We start from the raw sequence: 19,755 nt of genomic DNA, 5'->3' as shown, positions 1-19,755 counted from the left end.
GACCATTTCCTAGTGTGCTTTATTGGTTTGCTTATTTATTTATTTTTTTTAGCTCCTCCTTCCTCTGTGGCTGATAAGACAGTAGGTACAGCCTGGTGGCTTGTTGTGGAACTGACGGGAGACACGGAGGTCAAGTGTCTGCCTTGCCAGACCTGAACTGGGTGTTTGTATTAGTTCTCTGGTTTGGAGAAGAATGTGAGGTCATCACTTGGGAGCACAGTCATTGTTGTTTGTAAGTAACTGGAGGTCTTCGCCTCTCAACTTTGTAAGGCCAAGGATTGTCCCCACATCTCAGATCCTTCTTCTTGTTTAACTCTACATGTTACAAAACAGTATGTTGCCTTGAGAGGAGCTGATGTGCATAAGGTCTTCCAATGAGCTCTGTCCAAGGAATGGAGACCATCACATTTTAATGAAGATCCTGACCTGAGAGCTGCCACTTTCCCTTTGAAGGGACCGAATCATCAGTTGAAAGGAAATTGGTTCTCAAAGAGGAGCTGAAGTAAGTGGAAGAAACAAACCAAAGAAATTGAAATTTATTTTGCTATTGAATTTAACATTGCTTTTTTGATAACAGCTGTTTTCTGTAATATATGAATCTTGCTAGTATGAAATGGGTCATCAGTGGTTAACCTTCACCTAGTTGGCACCAAGTGTGATGCGACATTCTATGTCACCCTATTTCTTATAAACCTGTTTGATATTTTATTGTCAAACTCCCAATTGATAATTTGGATTAAAGCATGATGTGTGGTATGAAACCTGAATCAATATTAAAAGATCTTATTTTTAAATATTAATATCAGTCGAGGTGGTAATAGTTTAAGTATTCCTTTCATCAGTCCCTGGTGATCAAAACTCTCAAGTGAAAAAAAAAATGGGTCTATTTTTCATACATAATGTCTAGATTTTACAACCTATTAAATGCATTGGGTGTATGTATATGGCCCACTACAGGGATTGAGAGGAAAAAATTTCTAGTTCCTTTTCTTCCTTACTTTTCATTGAAAAACACCATTCCCATCTCAGTAGAGAATTCAAGATCTGGAGGCTCTTGTAGACCCAAGAGGCAACTATTTGCAGGGGGCCAGGGGTGGGGTGGGGTGTTGGACCTGGTCATTTTAGTACCATGTAAACAAAAACAAAAGTTTCTTGCCACTGCAGGCTTTTATCCAATACAGCCCTTGTTAGGAATAACAAATCACCAGCTGATCAACCTTTATTACCAAGGGAGCCTGTGGGGGCTGTAGGTCATTTTGCAATTTATGTGACATCTCATCTATCTGTCTAGGATCTGTCTACCTACCTATCTCTCATATAGCTAGATCATCTATCACCTTCTATCAATCACTTCTCTCTCTTTATTTATTTGTGTGTATGTATATGTGTGTGGATGAAAATAAGAGGATTGCTTTGAATAACAGCAAACATTTTTCATTTTCTTCCTCCTACTTCTGCCTCTGAAGCCAGAGGCTCCCAGCTGAATTGGTCATCCCAGCCCCACACAATGTGCCATCAGAAGTATCATGGGCCGCAGAGGCATCTTTGGTCTTCCCAGGTCACAAATGCAGGGAAGGCGTGGACTCAAAATCATCAAGGAAACATGAAATTTCTGCTAGAAGGACATTTTAGGACATGTAGTAATTCCCCTGTGCACAATCCAGCCAGGAAGGAGTCCCACTGTTTTCTTTTGGACAAGTTCAACGAGGTCATGCATGAGTCCTATCTGCCTTGATGAACTTCACTAGTTCGTTCTATGACACGAATGAAGTGGACACGTTGTTCCCAGTGCTGTAGATTTCTCTCTCTCCATGGGGGCTGGAACATTCCTGTGAGGGAACCCACCAAAACGTGGAGTCCTGGAGGAAACGATGCAACAAGGTCCCGCTTGCTGGTAATTTGTAGGAGAATTCATATGTAAATTTCCATCTCTTGCTCTATTCAGGGAAATTAGCTTTTTGTTTGCAAAAACACACATGAGCAAAAAATTTTTTGATTGTTGTTAAATTTGGGGAAGGAACCGCTGATTTTGGACTTAGAGCTGAATTAAGCTGTGTAGCGTGAAGGGAGCAAGTTTTAAAGGAAGATGGCAGCCAATTTCTTTTGTTATTTAATTTTTATTTTTTTCCAAGAACAGTTAACATTTACTTAGGCACCTATTGGCCTCAGTCACTTGCATCTAGAGAGCAAAGCTAATTTACCCACAGCCCGTGTTCTTTTAAATGGTTAGCCTTATTTCTTAGCTCTGTTAACCACTAGTCTAACATTAGCTTCAAGTTCAGTTTTAATAATCTAATCCATAATGGTCCACTGCTCCCTGCCACATGAACAAAAAGTTTGGGGGTAATAAGGCGAGCAGTTTACATTTTCTGTTGATACTTCAAGTAATTGGCCCCAAAGTGAAATTATTGAGTTGGCCATGGTTTATTGTGTTCTGAGGGCATAAAACGTGGAAGGAAATGGACCTGTAGAAAGAGGTGGTATCCAAGAATGTGTGAAAGTGTGAAAATCCTATAACTTCACTTCAACTGGCCTAATATCCTGAGTCACTAGATGGTCAGAAAGTAGATGCAGTACAAGAGGAACAAACCGATGTACATTGATACCAAAAACCAGAAACAAAGCTTGTACAAGATGAACAGCGGATGAAATAGCTTCTATCAAAATAAAATCTCACACAGGTCCTTTTTACACATACGAGGACATACACACACCCACACGCGCACAGACACACAAGCAAGAATGTGTATTTTGTAAGATAGGTCCTTGGAAATAGACATTCTTAGCAAATATGGATGACAGATCAATTGTAATTTATTTTCTTTTAACACTGTATCATCATAAAGAAAACTGGTATAAATGAAAAAATCTATTTCAAATATCTACATCTAAAATTTTAGGCAGTGAAAAAGCACTTTGTTGACAAGGAGTGTGGAATGATGGATGTTAATTGTCAGAAACTGCTGAATGCCTTGTTTAGTTGCCACAAACAAATTCACAGATCAGAACGAACAATACTGCTAAATATTCCTTTTTTTCCCATTTTTTTTTGTTAAAACATACTGGGAGAAAGAAAAGAGAAGAAAAACTGGAAATCCATACATCTTTCAAAAGTTTGAAATCGAAGCAATATTTAGAACCGTAGATGAGGAAACACTACGCATGGTAGAATATACACGATGCGTTTTTCTCCTTTAATCTGTAATGTACATCAAATACTTTACAACAATGCATTAACAAAAGGCAAGAAACGTCTTGCTGTACAGAGGAACCCCAATGCAACTTGAAGCCTAGAATCACAACGGATGAAGAGAGAAAACAAAGCGTGAGAAGCCGTCCCTCTAACGTGTGTGAACTACGCCGCCCCTTGTGCTTAACGGTACCCTTCACGCCCTACCACCCCGCCCGTCTCCTCTGCTGCCTTCTGCCACGTTCAAGGCAAAGCACTTTTTTTTAACACCCTACAGCTCCAACTAGAAAGGTGTTGTACAGTGTCCTGGTCAGGATCACTCCAGCTTCCTACTGACTTCCAAGCTAACGTTCGGTTCATTTAGCTTTCTAAAAGAGCTCGTAATAGGTCCTTACTGGTTATCACAGCCTTCCTACGGAACAGGCTTTAACAAACTAAATTTGCAGGGGGGAAAAGAAAAGCAATGTCTTGTGGTATGCATGCACATGCATTGTTCCCGGAGCGCCTCGCGCCGCCCGCTCCTCACACCCAGGAGTCGGGGGAGGCGGGGTAGTGGCTCGTTTCATAGTTCAGTTCACTGTAGGGACGGGCAGCTGAGTAGAAGTCGACATAGTTGCCGGTGGACTTGAGTCCCAGGTGCATGGTGTACTCACTGGCGGGAGGGCGATGGTGGACCTGGTCCTCGAAGAAGGACTCGTCGTAGTTTCTCGTGGAATTCTGAAATGGCTGGTAGGTCTCGTAGTCTTTCCTGCTGGGCTCCTGTGGGACTGGCTGTGCTGGAACCTGCACAGAAAAGAAGATCCACCTGGGCTGGTTCGCTCTCCCGGGACGCAGCCTCCCCATGCCCGAGGTGCTCGAGCCTCCCAGGAAGGCTGGGCCTCCACCCGCGCGACCGCCAGCACCGCGTGTCTGCAAACCCTGCGAGCTGCTGGTTGCCCTTCCTTTCAAAAGTTGGTTCCTGGGTCCACACGCCAGCATTCTTGCATAATCTTTATTAAAAATTATGATTATGCTAAAACAGACAGAACATGGAATTTGCCATTTTGACTGCTTTTAAATGGACAGTTTGGTGGCATTCAGTACATCTGCGGTGATGTGTGCCCATCACCAGTATCTGCTTCCAGAACTTTCATCACCTCACACAGAAACTTGACACCTATGGAACATAACTCACCACTTTCCTCCTTGCTTCAGCCCGTGGAAGCTGTCATCCTGCATTCTGTCTCTGAACGTCACTACTCCAGACAACTCAGAGAAGTATTTAGTATGTGTCTTTTTGTGTCCAGCTTCTTTCCCTTACCATAATGTTCTCAAAGACCATCCACTTTGTAGCATGGGACAAGATTTCATCCTTTCTTAAGGCTGAACAGTATTCCATTGTATCATTTCACGACATTTTGTTTATCTGTTCACCTGTTGATGGCCACTTGGGTTGTTTGCTCTGTTGGCTGTTGTGAGTAATGCTATAATGAATGTGGGTACTCCGGTACCTGTTGGAGTCCCTGCTTTCAGTTTTGGGGGTACGTACTTAAAAGTGGCATTGCTGGACCCTTTGTTTTTTTATTATTAACATATAATGTATTATTAGCCCCAGGGGTACAGGTCTGTGAGTCACCAGGTTTACACACTTCCCAGCACTCACCATAGCACATACCCTCCCCGATGTCCATCACCCAGCCACCCTCTCCCTATCCTCCTCCCCCCGGCAACCCTCAGTTTGTTCTATGAGATTAAGAGTCCCTTATGGTTTTTCTGGACCCTTTGTTAATTCAGTGTTGAACTCTTCAAGGAATTGCAGAACTGACTTAAGCGCTGGACTTTTTGGCTACATAATCTGTTTTAAATGGAAGAGGACAGACTAGAAGCGTAGAACACGAGGGGTTGATTTTCCTTTCCTGCATTGCTTTCTTACACCTAGGCGCTGCAATCCCAGACAAAGAGACAATGAAGATGTACAAGGTTTAATGGTCACTTGGGGATCGTCCTGCCGGCGCAGTGGGCTGTGATCAATACCTCCCTGGAGGACGGAGGCTTCCCACTGTAGGGCCATTCCATCACACTCACCTCAGTGAGCAGGGAGCATAGCCTCAAAAGGATACGCAAAAAAGCACATGATGAAAAGAGGGCCTCCACTCCAAATATAACATACTCCGAAGGACTGACATGTTTCCCAACTTGGTTTAATTAAGAATTGATTGAATTTGAGACTATTGTGGGATTATGAAGCTCTTGGTTGGCAGAAAGGGGCCTTCAGGATTCTACGGTGATCCTCAGCCCACCCCTACTCCCTGTTTGCCCTCTTGTCCTTTGCACATTGCTCTCTGATGTCAGGGGCCTTGGAAGGCTAAAGGGGTCACAGGAGCCTCTGAGATATGTATGGTCAAGTATTAGTTCCCTCTGCTTGGTTTTAAGGACAGTAAGACCAAGAGTGTTCATGGCTGACAGTTAGCACTTATATGTGGGGGGTCTGGATATCCTCTGGGGTCCTTTTTTTTTTTTTTTAAAGATTTTATTTATTTATTTGATACAGAGAGACAGAGAGAGAGGGAACACAAGCAGGGAAAGCGGAAGAGGGAGAAGCAGGCTCCCTGCTGAGTGGGGAACTGGATGTGGGGCTCGATCCCAGAACGCTAGCATCATGACCTGAGCCAAAGGCAGACACTTAACGACTAAGCCACTCAGGTGCCCCTGGGGTCCCTTTTTAAGCACCGTGCCTCTAACGTAAGCAGAACCACCCCCCCACCCCGCCCACAGCTAGATCATACAGTCATGCATGAAGCTCTGCTCGTGGCAATAATTGGGGAAGAGGTCTGGTGTGAATGATGGAACGCTCCTAATGAAACACGATTTGATCAGCTCTGAGCAGATTCAGTAATTCCCTATTAATTTAACTAAGGCTTAGCATGGAAATGTCCTATAGAAATTGGTCCTAGTTAATAGGTAATGATTTGTAATTAGCACGTTGCCTGTAAATGAATGCTTCTAATGACCCGCACATAATTCTTCTCTCAAGTAAGTGAAACTCCCTCTTTTACATGTAATTGATTTATACTAGTAATTGACCTGTTCTTCAAAGAAGTGGTGAACTTCATCCTAGCTGCCCCCCACTATGTCCCACACTTCCAGTTAGCGGAGGGTGATGAGTGAGGTGTCGGGCCACCTGCAAAACATCTGTTAGCTGAGGAGCTTGGCCACGAGAGGGACATTTGGAATTAATCTTTAGCGTCTGTAATTAAACAAGACCAGGTATATGAAATTACTTGGCTAGGCTGAGGTGCCCTGTGCTGTTCTTTGAAGAGCCGGGTGCTATGCTGAACGGCGCTCCAACAACGAGTTGCAGCTGAAGCAATGAGCATACAGAGGGCTGGAGCTGGGTGGTTTAGAAAAATCACATGGGAAGGAGCTAGTGTCTGCTGTGTTTCTCTGTCAGGGGGCACTATACCCAACACTTTAACAGATTCTTCTTATGTTCTGACTATTTAAAGGTTAAACAATATGTAAGTATATATGTGTATATATACAAACATATATTTACTTACATGTTTGTATGTACGTATGTAAGCGCATCTGTCATATGTACCTCCTTTCCTTCCTCCCTCTTTTCTCTATCTTCCTATCCAACCATCAGCCCATCCATCCATCCATCCATCCATCCATCCATCCATCCATCTGTCTGCCCATCCATCCATCCAATCCCCCCTTTATAGATGACAACACTGAAGCTCAGAGAGGTAAAGAAACTTGTCCAGGATGTCACAGCTAGAGGGGTTGTGAGACCGGGATTTGAACCCGTGTCCGGCCGACTCTGAAGTCCACATTCTCTCTACCACATGAGCACAGTTTCAGTGGAGCCAAACTGGCTGATCCTCAGGGGGCCAGCCTCACTGGGTTGACTCCAGGCTCTATAATAAGAAGGGAGACCAGTGGACAAGGGAACCCTAGGAGAGCTCTCACTTCGCTGTGTCGGTCTCAGTGGCTGGGGGTGGGGAGGTCTGCGGGGGAGATCACTTGCAGGCTCATGGCTCTCCTCCACAGTGGCTGCTTCTTTCAGGCGTTTGCATGACATGTTTCAAATTTCTTAGTGTCACCATCTTCTCTCTGGTTGGTAGATGTCTTTAGGTTGGGCAAAAGCTTATTTTAATCTCTTACCTTGAGGAATTGCCTTTTCAGTTCCCCTGTATTGGTTGTAAAGTCTCATGTCAACCCCTTCTGAGGTTTAGTCCTGCAGCTCTGAGAGCGTGTGAGAGCAGACTCTCCAGGACTGGGTGACAGGTACCACCACTGTCTGGAGGGATTGAATTCACTCCCTGGCCTCCTGGTGTAGATGTTCACTGTGGATGTACATTTGCATTGTAGGAATGTTGGCTGTATTCAAAATTAGATAAAATGCTCTCAAATATAAGCCCTGCTTTTGGAGGAGCTAAAAATAAATGCATTTTTAATGTTCCACTGTTCGCATAAAGCAGATTTCTATGAAGGAAGCAGAACAAGTTATAGCAGGGGTATATTCTGAATTTGCGTGTCTACTGTGGTTCAGAGAAGCCCTGACACACCCAAGGAGCCTGAGGCTGTTGCCTGCTTTTGCCTTAAGGCAGCATCCTTTTTGGGGTCGGGGGTGCAACCAGTCAGCTCACGTAGGGATACTGGCTGGGGTCTATGTTCTTGGCACTCGGTCCTATGACTCCTGCTCCCATAAAGTCATCGCTATTGAACTTTTTCCCCAAAAGTTGGATGTTTAGTTTAAATTAGGAAGGACCCTGCCACTTCTCTACCCCTCACTACCCACACACAGAAAACTGTGTTTATTCCTCACTGGGTTTGCCTACAAACTGGACTGATCACTAGTACAGGAAAACAGCTGCCCATTACAGATCTTCAAACTTCACCATAGGCTGAAAGCTGAAGACTCAGGCTGTTAACAGACAATGAAAAAGGTCACGAGGTAAGGACTCATGGTTCTCAGAGTCTAGTCCCGAGACCAGCAGCTCAACATCACCTGGAAGCTTTTTAGAGATGCAAATTTCCTCATCTCTGGGGACAACTTTACCTGCCCTGCCCACTTGGCAGTGAAACTGAGGACACCAACCAGGACCTTAAGATGCTGTTTGATATAATAATTTGATGGTTGTCATCAAAACACCAAACCCCTTTATCTCTAGTTTATGAACACAAAATTCCGTTGCTAGATATGGTTATCTACATTATAACTAAGTGACAGATATAGTTGAACACGTTTTCTTTATAAGTAGGGGATAAACTAGTAGAAGGTCAGTTGGATTTTGGGGGTATTGAGGTAGTTAACTCTTAAAATGACGCCTGCAACCAGCTGATTGGAGACCTACAAACTGAGGACCATGAACCTTACTTCACACCCATGGCTGTTTCCTCTAGGAATGCCGAGGCTCAGAACTCAATGAAAATGAGGCAGGAGTCCCAGGTGGGGTCATGGGCAGTACTGCAGCTGAGTAGCTTCCTGGCTCCCTTTCCACTGCGTCATGGAAAGCCTGGCTCCCAGTTATTGCCCTGGACCCTCACTTGGCCACTTTCATTCTGGGTTGGGGCCTCGTTCCCAGCTCTCACTGCCTTTGTCTCCTCTTGTACGCCTACCTCAAGCCTGTTTCCTTCAGTGCAATGCTTCTTCTTGGAGATGAGTTGCTGTCCAGCCTCCTCTATGAAGCTGGTCAGGCCCAGCTAGGGACCAAGTCAGCCAGGAGACGAGCCCTCAGCAGGCATCAAGCACTGAAATGGAATGGACCCTGGCACGCCCCTCCTGGTTAGATTGTTCAAGCTGGTCTTTTACTAGCTGTGAGGTTGGGAGGTCATTTTTAACCTGGGAAAGTGCCAAAAACGAAAGCATTCCATAAATCTAAAGTGTTGGCCCTGCCCACATGGCCAGAAAATCTAAATCATGAAGGCTGTGTACAAGGTTGTCTCTAGAACTGCCCAGCTGGAAGAGAACCACATCTCCTCCTCTTTCGAATGGTTAGGGTGGTCATACCTTCCGGATTCCCAGCAAGGAGAGCTAAAAGGAGGGCCAGAGTTGATTCCAGTAACCAACCAGAGTGGCCTGCAGTGTCATAAGGATTTACTTGGAACTTGTTTTAGGGAAAAACGAGATCTTTCAAAAGGATATTTTTAAATGTTGCTTGATATTAGAATGGGGTTAATAGTCCACTCATCTACTTCCCTCTGCTGGACTGCTCAGGGAATAATGATGGCCCCGAGCTATCACCCTGGAGCTCAGCTCAACTGGTGGCCTGCCAGGAGCATCTCCTCTGTGTTGACAAGGGGCGCCAAGCCTGAACTCCATCCAGGCCGGGCTTCCCAGCATTTGCTTGGGGCACCGTGGCCTTGACAATCCCCACTGAGTCTGAGTACACTCTGGGGCACCCTGGGGAAAAGGCCACACTAGGTTGTGCTTACTCTCCCGGCAGGGATGCCATCTTAGCGCATTAATTTCAATTTGCTTAATTGTTCATCATAGGCTCAGGTAAAAAGAACGCGCCCCTTAGAGCCACTGGGGGACCATCTTATAAATCTAGATTGCAGGCAGTCGTAAGGAAACGAAAGTAAGCCATCCTGTAAGTTGCCAGGGACCTCTGGGCCACACCTGCGCATGTCTTCACTGCCAACGACAGTGGAATCCAGGGAGAGAAAGGCTGATACAGATTAAGCCAATTCTTGGGATGAGCTTCTCTCAACCTGCAGAGACTAAAGACTACTCCTACACTCTTGGATGCAAAGTCAGGGTCGGATCACATCCTGACCAATATCTTTTAAGGGGTATAGACAATTCTCACTGTACCTGGTATTTACTAAAAGATAAAGGTTGGTTTTCATAATTGAAATTGGCATTTCCCATACACTTTGTTCCCTTTTTCCTTTGTGTTTGAGCTGGCATGTTGATATGCAGATTGCTGCTGGCCACCCCTGGTGAGACTTGTCTAGCGCTCTTGCACTTATTTATTTATTCATTGACCTCTTTGCTTTTAGCAAAGACCAGAACTGAGGGAGGTGAAGTAGATGTTAGCAACGTGTCAGGCAGGCCATGGGGCCTGGGCTTTCACCAGGGGCTTGCAGACACCACCAGATGTCTTCCAGAGTGGCTGCGTATGGTCTGGAACATTCAAAGCAATGGCATCACCCCTCTACCTACTACCATTTCTCCTGTTGATGAGTGATCAGAAAAAAAGGTAATTTAAGGTCGAGGAGATACTCTCCATGTCCTCCTCCTTCCTCTCTTGGAAATGGTCCTACACAAGATACCCTATCTACTAGGAGCAGGTCCCTTTCCTTTACAAAGACGCTGCCCAGCCAGGTGTTGAGAAATGTTAAAAACCAGCACATTTCCACCCATGTTTACTGTCCTCTGGTCACTTTGATCAAACAAACAGCTTTCAGATGTATCTTTCAGCCCAACTTTCCTGACACAAGGCGGGAATCTAGAGCATCTACAGAAGCCAGCTCTGGTGGTGGTTACCGGCAGCCAACAGTTATGAGGAATGCCTGTCTTCCTGTAGTGACCACTACAAGGGACAAACAAATGAAGTTATCAATCAATGAGGCAGCCGTGGCTGTGCTGCTTGCTTCTACAGCTCCCACAAAACCACAGAGAGAGAGAGAGAAAAAAAAAGAGCCTCCAGTGAATGCTTGCCAAAGAAGACAAACACACACACACTTAGTTCTTGAAGGGGCTACTCTTAGCATTCCTCAAACTGGAACATGTACACGAATCACCTAAATGTCTTGATGGAAGGCAACTCTGATGCATTTGTTGCATCAGATAGATTAGGGGTAGGGGTCTGAGAAAAATCTCTTCCAACAAGCTCCTTTGGGGGCACTGATGCTGCCAGTCTCCCCAACTAGACTGAGCAACAAGGAACTCCTCAATACGCCCATTTAGTTGTTCACTCTTGAATGTGTCATCTCTATTTTATTAGTAACTATCACATGTAATGACTGCTTTCCTCCAAACAAGACCTGGCTGGGTTACGGAAGCAAACGAATCCCTGTCTAGTAATCACACAACATTATCTAGACACCAGACTCTTCCACTCATGTATTTGAGCTTTTTGTTTTGGATCATAGTAGACAACTTGCTTGCTACCACCCAACGAAGTGAGTGGCTGTAGTGAAATCAAAAACCATTTTTAAATTTGAAGCCATTCCAGTGACTGCCGGGACCCCACGCACACACACTGTGGCAAATGTGAGTGGGACAGCAGCAGGGAATGTTATTTTCTTTTTTCAGTCCTTTACGTAGGCTATGTAGGAGCTAATTTATTTTTTTTTCCAATTCCAGGATATTTCACGCGAGTCAAAGGGGAAAATGGACCCAAACGTGCCCGTCTCCTCTACCTGGTTATGTTTGATGTCTTCAGCGGGCGCACCATAGGAATTCCTGTACAAAGTTGAAATTCCAGTGTTTTGAGCTGAAAATGGGGGAACAAAGAGGGAAAGAAAAAGTATTAGCAAAGGAGACAAGGTTTCAAGTGAGGAATAATGGTGATCGGGGCAAGTTCTTGCCCTAACAGAGCTTGGTTTCTCGGGGTGCATTCCAAGTGCCATGGCACGTGGGAGAATCCCTTGGCTCTGGACTCTTCATTTTATATGCAGATATAAGAAAGAAGAACAGTTAAAGGTTCTATCAAATCCCCATAGCCCGGGAGTCTCTTGCAGTCACGTTTAGACTGCACACAGGGTTGGGCCGGTCAGCAAACAGATGGGAAGCTTGCCAGGATTCTGGTCTCTTTCTCTGGTGAGAACCGGCGGCTAATAAAAGCTTGTCTCCTGCACGGAGGCACGCAGGCATCTTTATGAGTGACTTAGAGTTGAGCTGGAGAACGACAAGGATGAAATTTTTAATTTGGGCTCACAGAGTGCTTAATCATCACGCAGACAGTTCATTTCTCAAAGGCCCAAAGGCCGGGCAGGAAGCACCATCGGCATCTGTCCGGCACGCCTCGGGGGCTGCAGCTCTGGAACCCAGCTAGATACTGGGACAGGAGCCGCCCCCCCCCGCCCCACTCTCTTGAGACTGGCCTGCAGGCTAGCTAAAAGGAGGGAAGGTCTGCTCTGCTGGCCAGCAGCTTTCAAAGGCGCGGGCAGGGTTTGCCCCCTTCCTCCCCTAGAATCTTCAGGTTCAGGCCGTAGGCCCAGAGGAAGGGCCCAGGATGCCACTCCCCTCATAATCATTTTTATGATTAAAGAATGTTCTGGAAAGAACTAAGTGTCAGTGGGGGTATAAAACACTCCAGAAACTAAGAAAGCCTTATCTTTTGCTTCCAGTATCTACGGAATGGTAAACTAGGATGACGCACCCTAGCTACTTTCTTACAGACACAGTTCCTGGAGACACAAGGTCAGTAATATCGACCACTCCACCCATGACTATTAATTCAAGCACCTAACTCCTGTGCAGGAAAAGTCCTCTTGGAAATCTGTGCTTAAGAAAGTGAGAGCTGAGGGCCCATTCTGAATTTTAAAGGCCCCCCTGACATCTCCTCTGGTTGGGTGTGCGTAGCTCCTGTCTGCATTTTTCCTGGACCCCTGCCAGCTACAGAATCTTCCCTGACAGCCCACCGACCCTGCTCCTCCACCCTCGCCGTGGTACTACCTTGGTGGTGAGTTCGTTCTTTTGTCTACCTCACGTGGCACCTCCCTTCACCTACGACAGCAGATGTACCGGGACGTCAGAAATCGGTCTGTCCTGCCACCTTCACCAGTACATTTGGTCTGGGACAGCACCTGGCCTCGGCAGATGCTCATAGGGTCAGGGCTTTATTTGCTGAGGCAATGAGTGAAGCGTAACCCTGAGAATATATGTCCTCAGCACTGCCATGTGCTGATGAAAAATGTCATTGCAAGGTGAAATTTTGTGGTTTTCTCTTTTCTGTTACTTGGAACAAAATGCATTTTTTTATTTGCTGGAACATGCACTGTTAGACCCTTGTGCCCCTCTCTCTGTCTCCTTAGAAACTAAAGAGGCTTCTATTAGAGGTTCTTCCCTCCTGCCTTTTGGTCCACTTCACCTGTTTAAGAGAGGGTGTGTAGCCAAGATTGAACTTGCGGCTTTTGCAAACACATGAAGCAGGTGTCTTCATGGACACTCTGCTCTTGTACGTCTGACCAAGAGGACACATGTAAGGAAATGCCTTACTTCTTTTGCATCAGCCCCGATCTCCAACTGAATCAACACGCGGAAGATGAGAATGGCTTTAATAAGGCATAAGAGAGACTGACACCAACGGGCTAGACCATTTGATGTAAAGGCATCTGGGAAGCTCAGATGGGAGGGCAAACTCCCCTGGGTGAATTTTAAAGTCAGGCCGTGTAGCTGCTGGGATCACACAGCCCTTCCCTGATGCAAGCTTCTGAACACGTAATGTTCCCGGGGAATCATGACCATGAGCAATAGCTCTCGTCAGCCTGCATGCCTGAATGAACAGCTGATTCTGGCCTTCTGAGAGCTCCACGATGGCAAGAGAACACTAAGGGGAGAAAGCATTTTGAAAGATTCTGTCTCAGCTAGATAATGAATCCAGAAAAGGTGAGTGGGGGAAGCCTGGCACAAAAAACCTAGGTGGATCTGCATGTCTAAGGGCTCAGTAGAGGAGATTCAAACCCAGCAAGAACCTGCTCTCCCTTTAAGCCGTCCCACATGGTGTTTTGAGGGTGAAGCTTCCCATGACTTTCCCATAGCTGAGGGAGCGTTTTCTTTGGGGGAAATGGTAGGACATCCTCTGATTTCTTAGAAACAAGGGAGACGGCAGTTTTCAGGTATTTTTCAATGTACTATATGGTAAGTGTCCCCCGGATATTTGTGAATGGTAACAAGTACTGCTCTTGATGTGGAGGACACAAGAAATCTGATGTGCATGTCAACGCTGAAATGATGGGCATGTGCAAAAGTGCCATGGAGCCGGAGCTGGCCATTCATCCTTTCCATTCCTGTGCGAGATGGGGGCTTCCACCGGTTAGCTGGGTGCTTATTCATGCCAGTGTGGAAGGTAGTAAGTAGACACCTCCTCCATCACCAACTCCTCCAGCACCAACTGTTCCTCCACCATCACCACTTCCTCCATTATCACTACTTCCACTATCACCACCTCGACCATCACCTCCTCCACCAATTCCGCCGCTAACTTCTCCATTACTACCTCCTCCATCACCACATTTTCCACCACCTCTCCCATCATCACTGTCTCTTCCATCACCATCAGCACCTCCTTCATCACCAACTCTACCTCCACCATTACCACCTTCACCATCTCCTCCATCACTTCCTCCACCACCAACACCTCTTCCATCACCTTATTCACTATTATCTTCTTTATCTCCTCCATCACCACCTCTGCCATCACCTCCTCCACCATCACGAACTCTACCTCCACAGTCACCACCTTCACCATCTCCTCCATCATCATCACCATCTTTCACCATTACCTCCTCCATCATCACCGCTTCTATGTCCACATCGCCACCTTCACCTCCTCCATCACTTCCTCCATCACCACCTCCACCATCACCATCTCCACCTCTTCTGTCACCTCCTCCACTATCACCTTCTTCATCTCCTCCATCACCACCTCGGCCATCACCTCCCCCACCCCACCAACTCTACCTCCACAGTCACCACCTTCACCATCTCCTCCATCATCACCACCACCTTCTACCATACCTCCTCCACCATCACCACTTCTACTTCCACATCACTGCCTTCACCTCCTCCATCACTTCCTCCATCACCACCTCCACCATCGTCAGCTGCACCTCTTCTATCACCTCCTCTGCTATCACCTTCTCCAACTCCTCTATCACTTCCTCCACCATCACCACCTCTACCTCCACCATCATTTCCTTCACCCCCTCCATTATCTCCTCCACCTCCATCACTGCCTCCACCATCACCAACTCTACCTCTGCCATCACCACCTTCACCATCTCCTCCATCATCACCGCCATCTTCTACCATCACCTCCTCCACTATCACCACTTCTACTTCCATGTCACCACCTCCTCCATCACCATCTCCACCATCTCCACCATCACCTCCACCATTCTACCACTACTTCCACCATCATCCCCAACACTTCACTACCTCCACCACCAGCAACACCACCACCATCTCCACTATATCACCTCCACCACTACGATCACTGCCACCAACACAGTAGATAATAACAACTGACTTTTACACAGTACTCGTTGGCTTAAAGGGAACCTTACTGTATACACATATGTTCAATGTTTTTTCAGGCTTGCTAGGTGATCATTAGTGTAGTTTTGAATTCCTTTTTTTTTAAATTGCTTTTTTAAAGTAAGTCAGAGCAAAGATGCTTAAGCCTCTTAAATAAGTGCAAAAAGTGACATATATCTCAATACTGGAATTATCAAGATCCCTGTCATTAAACATCTAGAAACAGGTCAGATTTTATTTTTCAGTCATTATGTGTGCCTGGCATGATTATGTACCATTGAAACTATGCCAACAGAAACACTCCCACATTCAAAAGCCTTCTGAGTGATTTTACTGGGCAAGAGAGAAAAGTTACATAACAATTCAGTTAACTTCAGAATTGTTTTTGTAATTGTAGTCTCAACTGGCTATCCCAGAGTGCCAGCAATGTGGCTACCGGGGGCGATCATAATCGCAGAATGAATGAACTAAGGGAATTGGGTGTCACTACTCCAGAGTAACTGGTACAAATTAGATTCTCTGCTGAATGTGTTGACTCTAAGGACTCGGCATTCAGCTTCCCAGCTTCCTCTGTTCATGCTTGTCTACAATAGGGGCAACACTGAAGGCAGGAAAAACAGTGAATAAGAATAATAAGGTATGTTCTGTGTAATGAGTGCAGACGTGAGGCTGAGACATTCCCTGGGAGGTGTATACGTGGAGGGCAGAGTGCTGACCCTGGGGCTGTGCATCAGGAACGTCTTGTTTACTGTGCTTTTCTCTCTTGCAGTCATGCAGAGCTACCATGGAAAACACTGCCCTGGGGGTAAACACATTTACCATTAGAAAAATGTATCTTAAATGGCCTGGGACTGGAAAACATCTTAATAAATCATCCAATTTTTTTCTCTTCTGCTTCCCTGTAGGTCTACACCTAAATAATACTTGAGAAACTAAAAGTTTTAAGATCCTCTTGATGAGAAGGTCTCAGTGTCTGTTCAGGATTATGACCTTCATACTTCCCAGGTTCATGAACAGCCTCATCTGGCTATGTTCTGTTAAAACCCTATTTCTCATGGTCTATTTTCATGAGAGACCCATCCTCACTTCCACGTGGCAGAGAAGGCAGTGGAATCCCTATTAGAGAGCCTGTTGGCTCTGAAAACTCGGCTTTCAAGGCATAACCCCCCTACACCAATACCCCCAAGTCCTGCTTCTTGGAGGAAGGGAGAAATGGGGGTGGAGGAAGTGTATGGAAAGCAAGGAAGGGATGATGAATGAGAACAAGGAGAGTCGCAGAGAACAGAAAGGAGTCAGGGGCAAGGCTGGTTATTAGAAAGGCTGGGCAGCGCATGTTGCATGGGTGGCAATGGGTACCGATTTTGGCCTTGCTGGAGTCACAGTTGAGGAAGGAGAGACAAGGGGTATGACTGGGGTAGTGAGGGATGGAGGGCACAAGACCTCAACGCATCCATACAGAAACTGCGATTATTGGTTCTCATGAATCTCTTTGGGGGTCTGTCATGATAAAAGATGGGTTTCGTGTCAAGAAGAGAAAATGTCTCAGCAGGAGTTCTGTGGGCCCTGGAATTCTTTTTTTTTTTTTTTTTTTTCGTTCTTTTCCCCTCGCTTCCCCTTCTGTTCTCATCCATTTTCCCTTCTTTCTATTCACGATGGCCAAGCTTGGCTACGGCGCACCCACCATCTTGAATCCTCCCCACTCCAGATTATGGCAGCTAAGAAGAGCTCTAGCGTGACTCCTCTTTCTAATTTGAGGGAACATTATGAGCGGGGCAAGCAAGAAGGAAAGGGGGAGGTGAGAGGGGAAAGACAGAATGAAGTGTGCATAGAGAACATTTTCCCTCAGTTATTTTCAGGTATGAGATACTCCGCTTTTATTCCTCTGGCTTAATCTCCCTGCCCCCAATTCCTGAGACTCCTTGCTGTCAAGCCCTCAAGTGAGCTGCTAGCTACTCAGTCCCGCTGAGCTGCTGAGCGTGACTTGTAGTCTCATGTCCCAGCCCTCGGCCCTGTCCCAGATCACGTCACCAGCTCTGAGGAGGAGAGGCACATACATGGTCACGCTCACCTGTCATGGTGTCTTTCCTGGAAGTGTGTTCTCCTGTAGTTCCGTGGTAAGTGGCATTGCTGCCAGTGGATTCATAGTCTGTTTTCCTTTCTTTGAGGCTGATCATTTCCCGAGGTGAAGCTGGGGCACTTGCTACATAAAGAAATCAAAAGGAAGACCTTCTGTGTCTCATTCCACAGCCCGGATAGCTTTCCGCACAAAGAGCTAAGGTCACGAAGACACATGGCTCAACCTGTACCAGTGTGTGTACGCGGACCTGCTGGTTCTTTATTCTTTGGGCTCTTGTCTTTACCCCTTCCCGAACTCCTTGTCATTCAGTGCTTTGCAGTGAAGGGGGCATTCGGCTTGGGAGCTGGTAATTAAAGACTATCTCCTGGGGCCATCTTTCTTAGGAAGGTATTCTGATGGGGATATGACCCACCGAGTACGGGACAGTTTGAAGAATGAGATCAGACTTGTTTTCTTTATTTCTCTTTCTCTGCTCTGCTCTTCTCTTTCCCTCCCTTCCACTCTCCCCTTCTCCCCTTGCTTCTTTTCTTCCTTTGTTCCTTTGTAAAAATCAGATGTGTTTCAGAGGAGCTGTTACTGATTTTGGAGAATCCCTGATTAAAATAAATGCAGTCTTGCTTGAATACTGAGTGACCCAGAAACTGTCCTGAAGGAAGCCAGATGAACACCTAGGATGTTTTGTGGGGCTGAAGTCACCCAGCCCGCAAAGTTCAGCCCATGGCGCGGGCCGGGCAGGGCGTGCAAAGAGCTCGCTCCCCAATGAGCTGTCCCTGATGGATGTCCTCATCAATCTCTCCCCGACACCTAGCACCCTGGCCACTTGCTGCCGATTGCACCCGGGGAGGGAGCCCCATCTTCTCTTTAGGTCCCTGTCATTAAGTTTAGTATCTTCTATGAGCAAATCCCTATGCTAGACCCTGGGGAAAAGAAACATGAATCATGTCACTTTCTGAACTTGTGGAGGACAGGAAACGGACATGCAAATCAACAGAAGCGGGGGAGGAGGGGATGGACAGTAGTACACATTGTGGCCACGGCTGGCGAGAGGGAGCCTTTACCCATCCTTTTCTGAGAGGCAGCCTGCCGACTTCTCACACCTACTCAAACAAAATCCAGGCTCGCCATTCAGCTATCAAAACCCCGAGAGGTTCCCAAACCTGGCTTCCCGCTACAATTAAATCCTTGGAATACTTTAAAAAATACTGATACTTGAGCCCCACCTGGAACTAGCTGGATCAGAAGCTCAGGGTGTAAGTTTACTGGGAAGACAGAGAAGAAAAGGGCATTTGCTCCACATGACTGGGCTGGGCTGTGTGTCCAGCTCGCACGTGTTCTCAGCACGGGGGCCGCTGGCTTTCGCTCACCGTGTCCACCCTCTACCACTCTCTCTCCTGTCTTCCGTTCTCTGTCACCCTCTCCCGGGAGAGTCCTCTCCCTGACCTTGCTCCTTTGCTTCTATGCCCTCTTGCGTAAAGTTTAGCCTTTTACAAGTCGCTGCCAGGCAACCACTAAGGGACAATATTTTGGAGCCTCTTGACCAAAGCTTTCAAAATTAGCATCTAATAGAGTGCAGATGGTGGGGTTTATTAAAGTATGTCAAGTGTGTAATTATCTTTCAAGACCTCAAACACAGTGCTCCGAATCCTGGTAAACTAAGATTACACTCCTGGAAAAAAATCAAATCACGCAAACACGTGTTCACTTGGTGTCTTCGATGTGCCTCAGGAGGAAGTAGCAGGCAGTGCCCTTGCGGAATGGCTGCGGTAGCTCTTGGAACTCTGACCCTTCTCCTTCCAGCACCTTCTGATCTACTGCGTCATTTCATCTCTCTAACACCGAGGTGTCGAAATAATTAGGGCTTTTAAAAAGACACCATCTTTGTGCTTCCCACACCCACTATGTTTTATCTTTTTTAAAATTTTATTTTATTTATTTATTTGACACAGAGAGGGAGATCACAAGTAGGCAGAGAGGCAGTCAGGGAGAGAGAGGAGGAAGCAGGCTCCCCGCCGAGCAGAGAACCCGATGCGGGACTCGATCCCAGGACCCTGAGATCATGACCGGAGGTGAAGGCAGAGGCTTAACCCACTAAGCCACCCAGGTGCCCCTATCTTTTTAAGATGTATGGGGTAATAAACATGAAAGGTCACCCCTGTGCTTCCAAAGGTGGAAATTTCTTCGTCTCACGGTGGTGTCCGGTTCTCGTCTAGTGCAGAATGGAATGTTAGAAGCCGTTGCACCACACTAGAAACAGAGGCTTTCCCGCAGCTGGGAGAGTCATTTATTTCA

At 46.3% G+C, this 19,755-nt stretch overlaps 1 protein-coding gene across 1 annotated transcript in view; it reads right to left on the bottom strand.

Annotated features, from left to right (window-relative positions):
• Positions 1-2,796: 2,796 nt before the first annotated feature.
• Positions 2,797-19,755, bottom strand: part of CTNND2 (catenin delta 2) — an 816,172-nt gene continuing 799,213 nt past the window's right edge. The window contains exons 19-21 of the mRNA XM_082723384.1: positions 17,458-17,589; positions 11,549-11,622; positions 2,797-3,973 (exon numbers count right to left, since the gene is read on the bottom strand). Coding sequence (XP_082579510.1) covers positions 3,713-3,973; positions 11,549-11,622; positions 17,458-17,589 — 467 coding nt within the window. The 3' untranslated portion in view covers positions 2,797-3,712. The remainder of the gene's footprint in view (positions 3,974-11,548; positions 11,623-17,457; positions 17,590-19,755) is intronic.

Source organism: Mustela nivalis (genome assembly GCF_964662115.1).
Source record: "Mustela nivalis genome assembly, chromosome: 3".
In the NCBI taxonomy this organism is placed as follows: domain Eukaryota; kingdom Metazoa; phylum Chordata; class Mammalia; order Carnivora; family Mustelidae; genus Mustela; species Mustela nivalis.
This window is presented reverse-complemented; position numbering and strand designations above follow the sequence as displayed.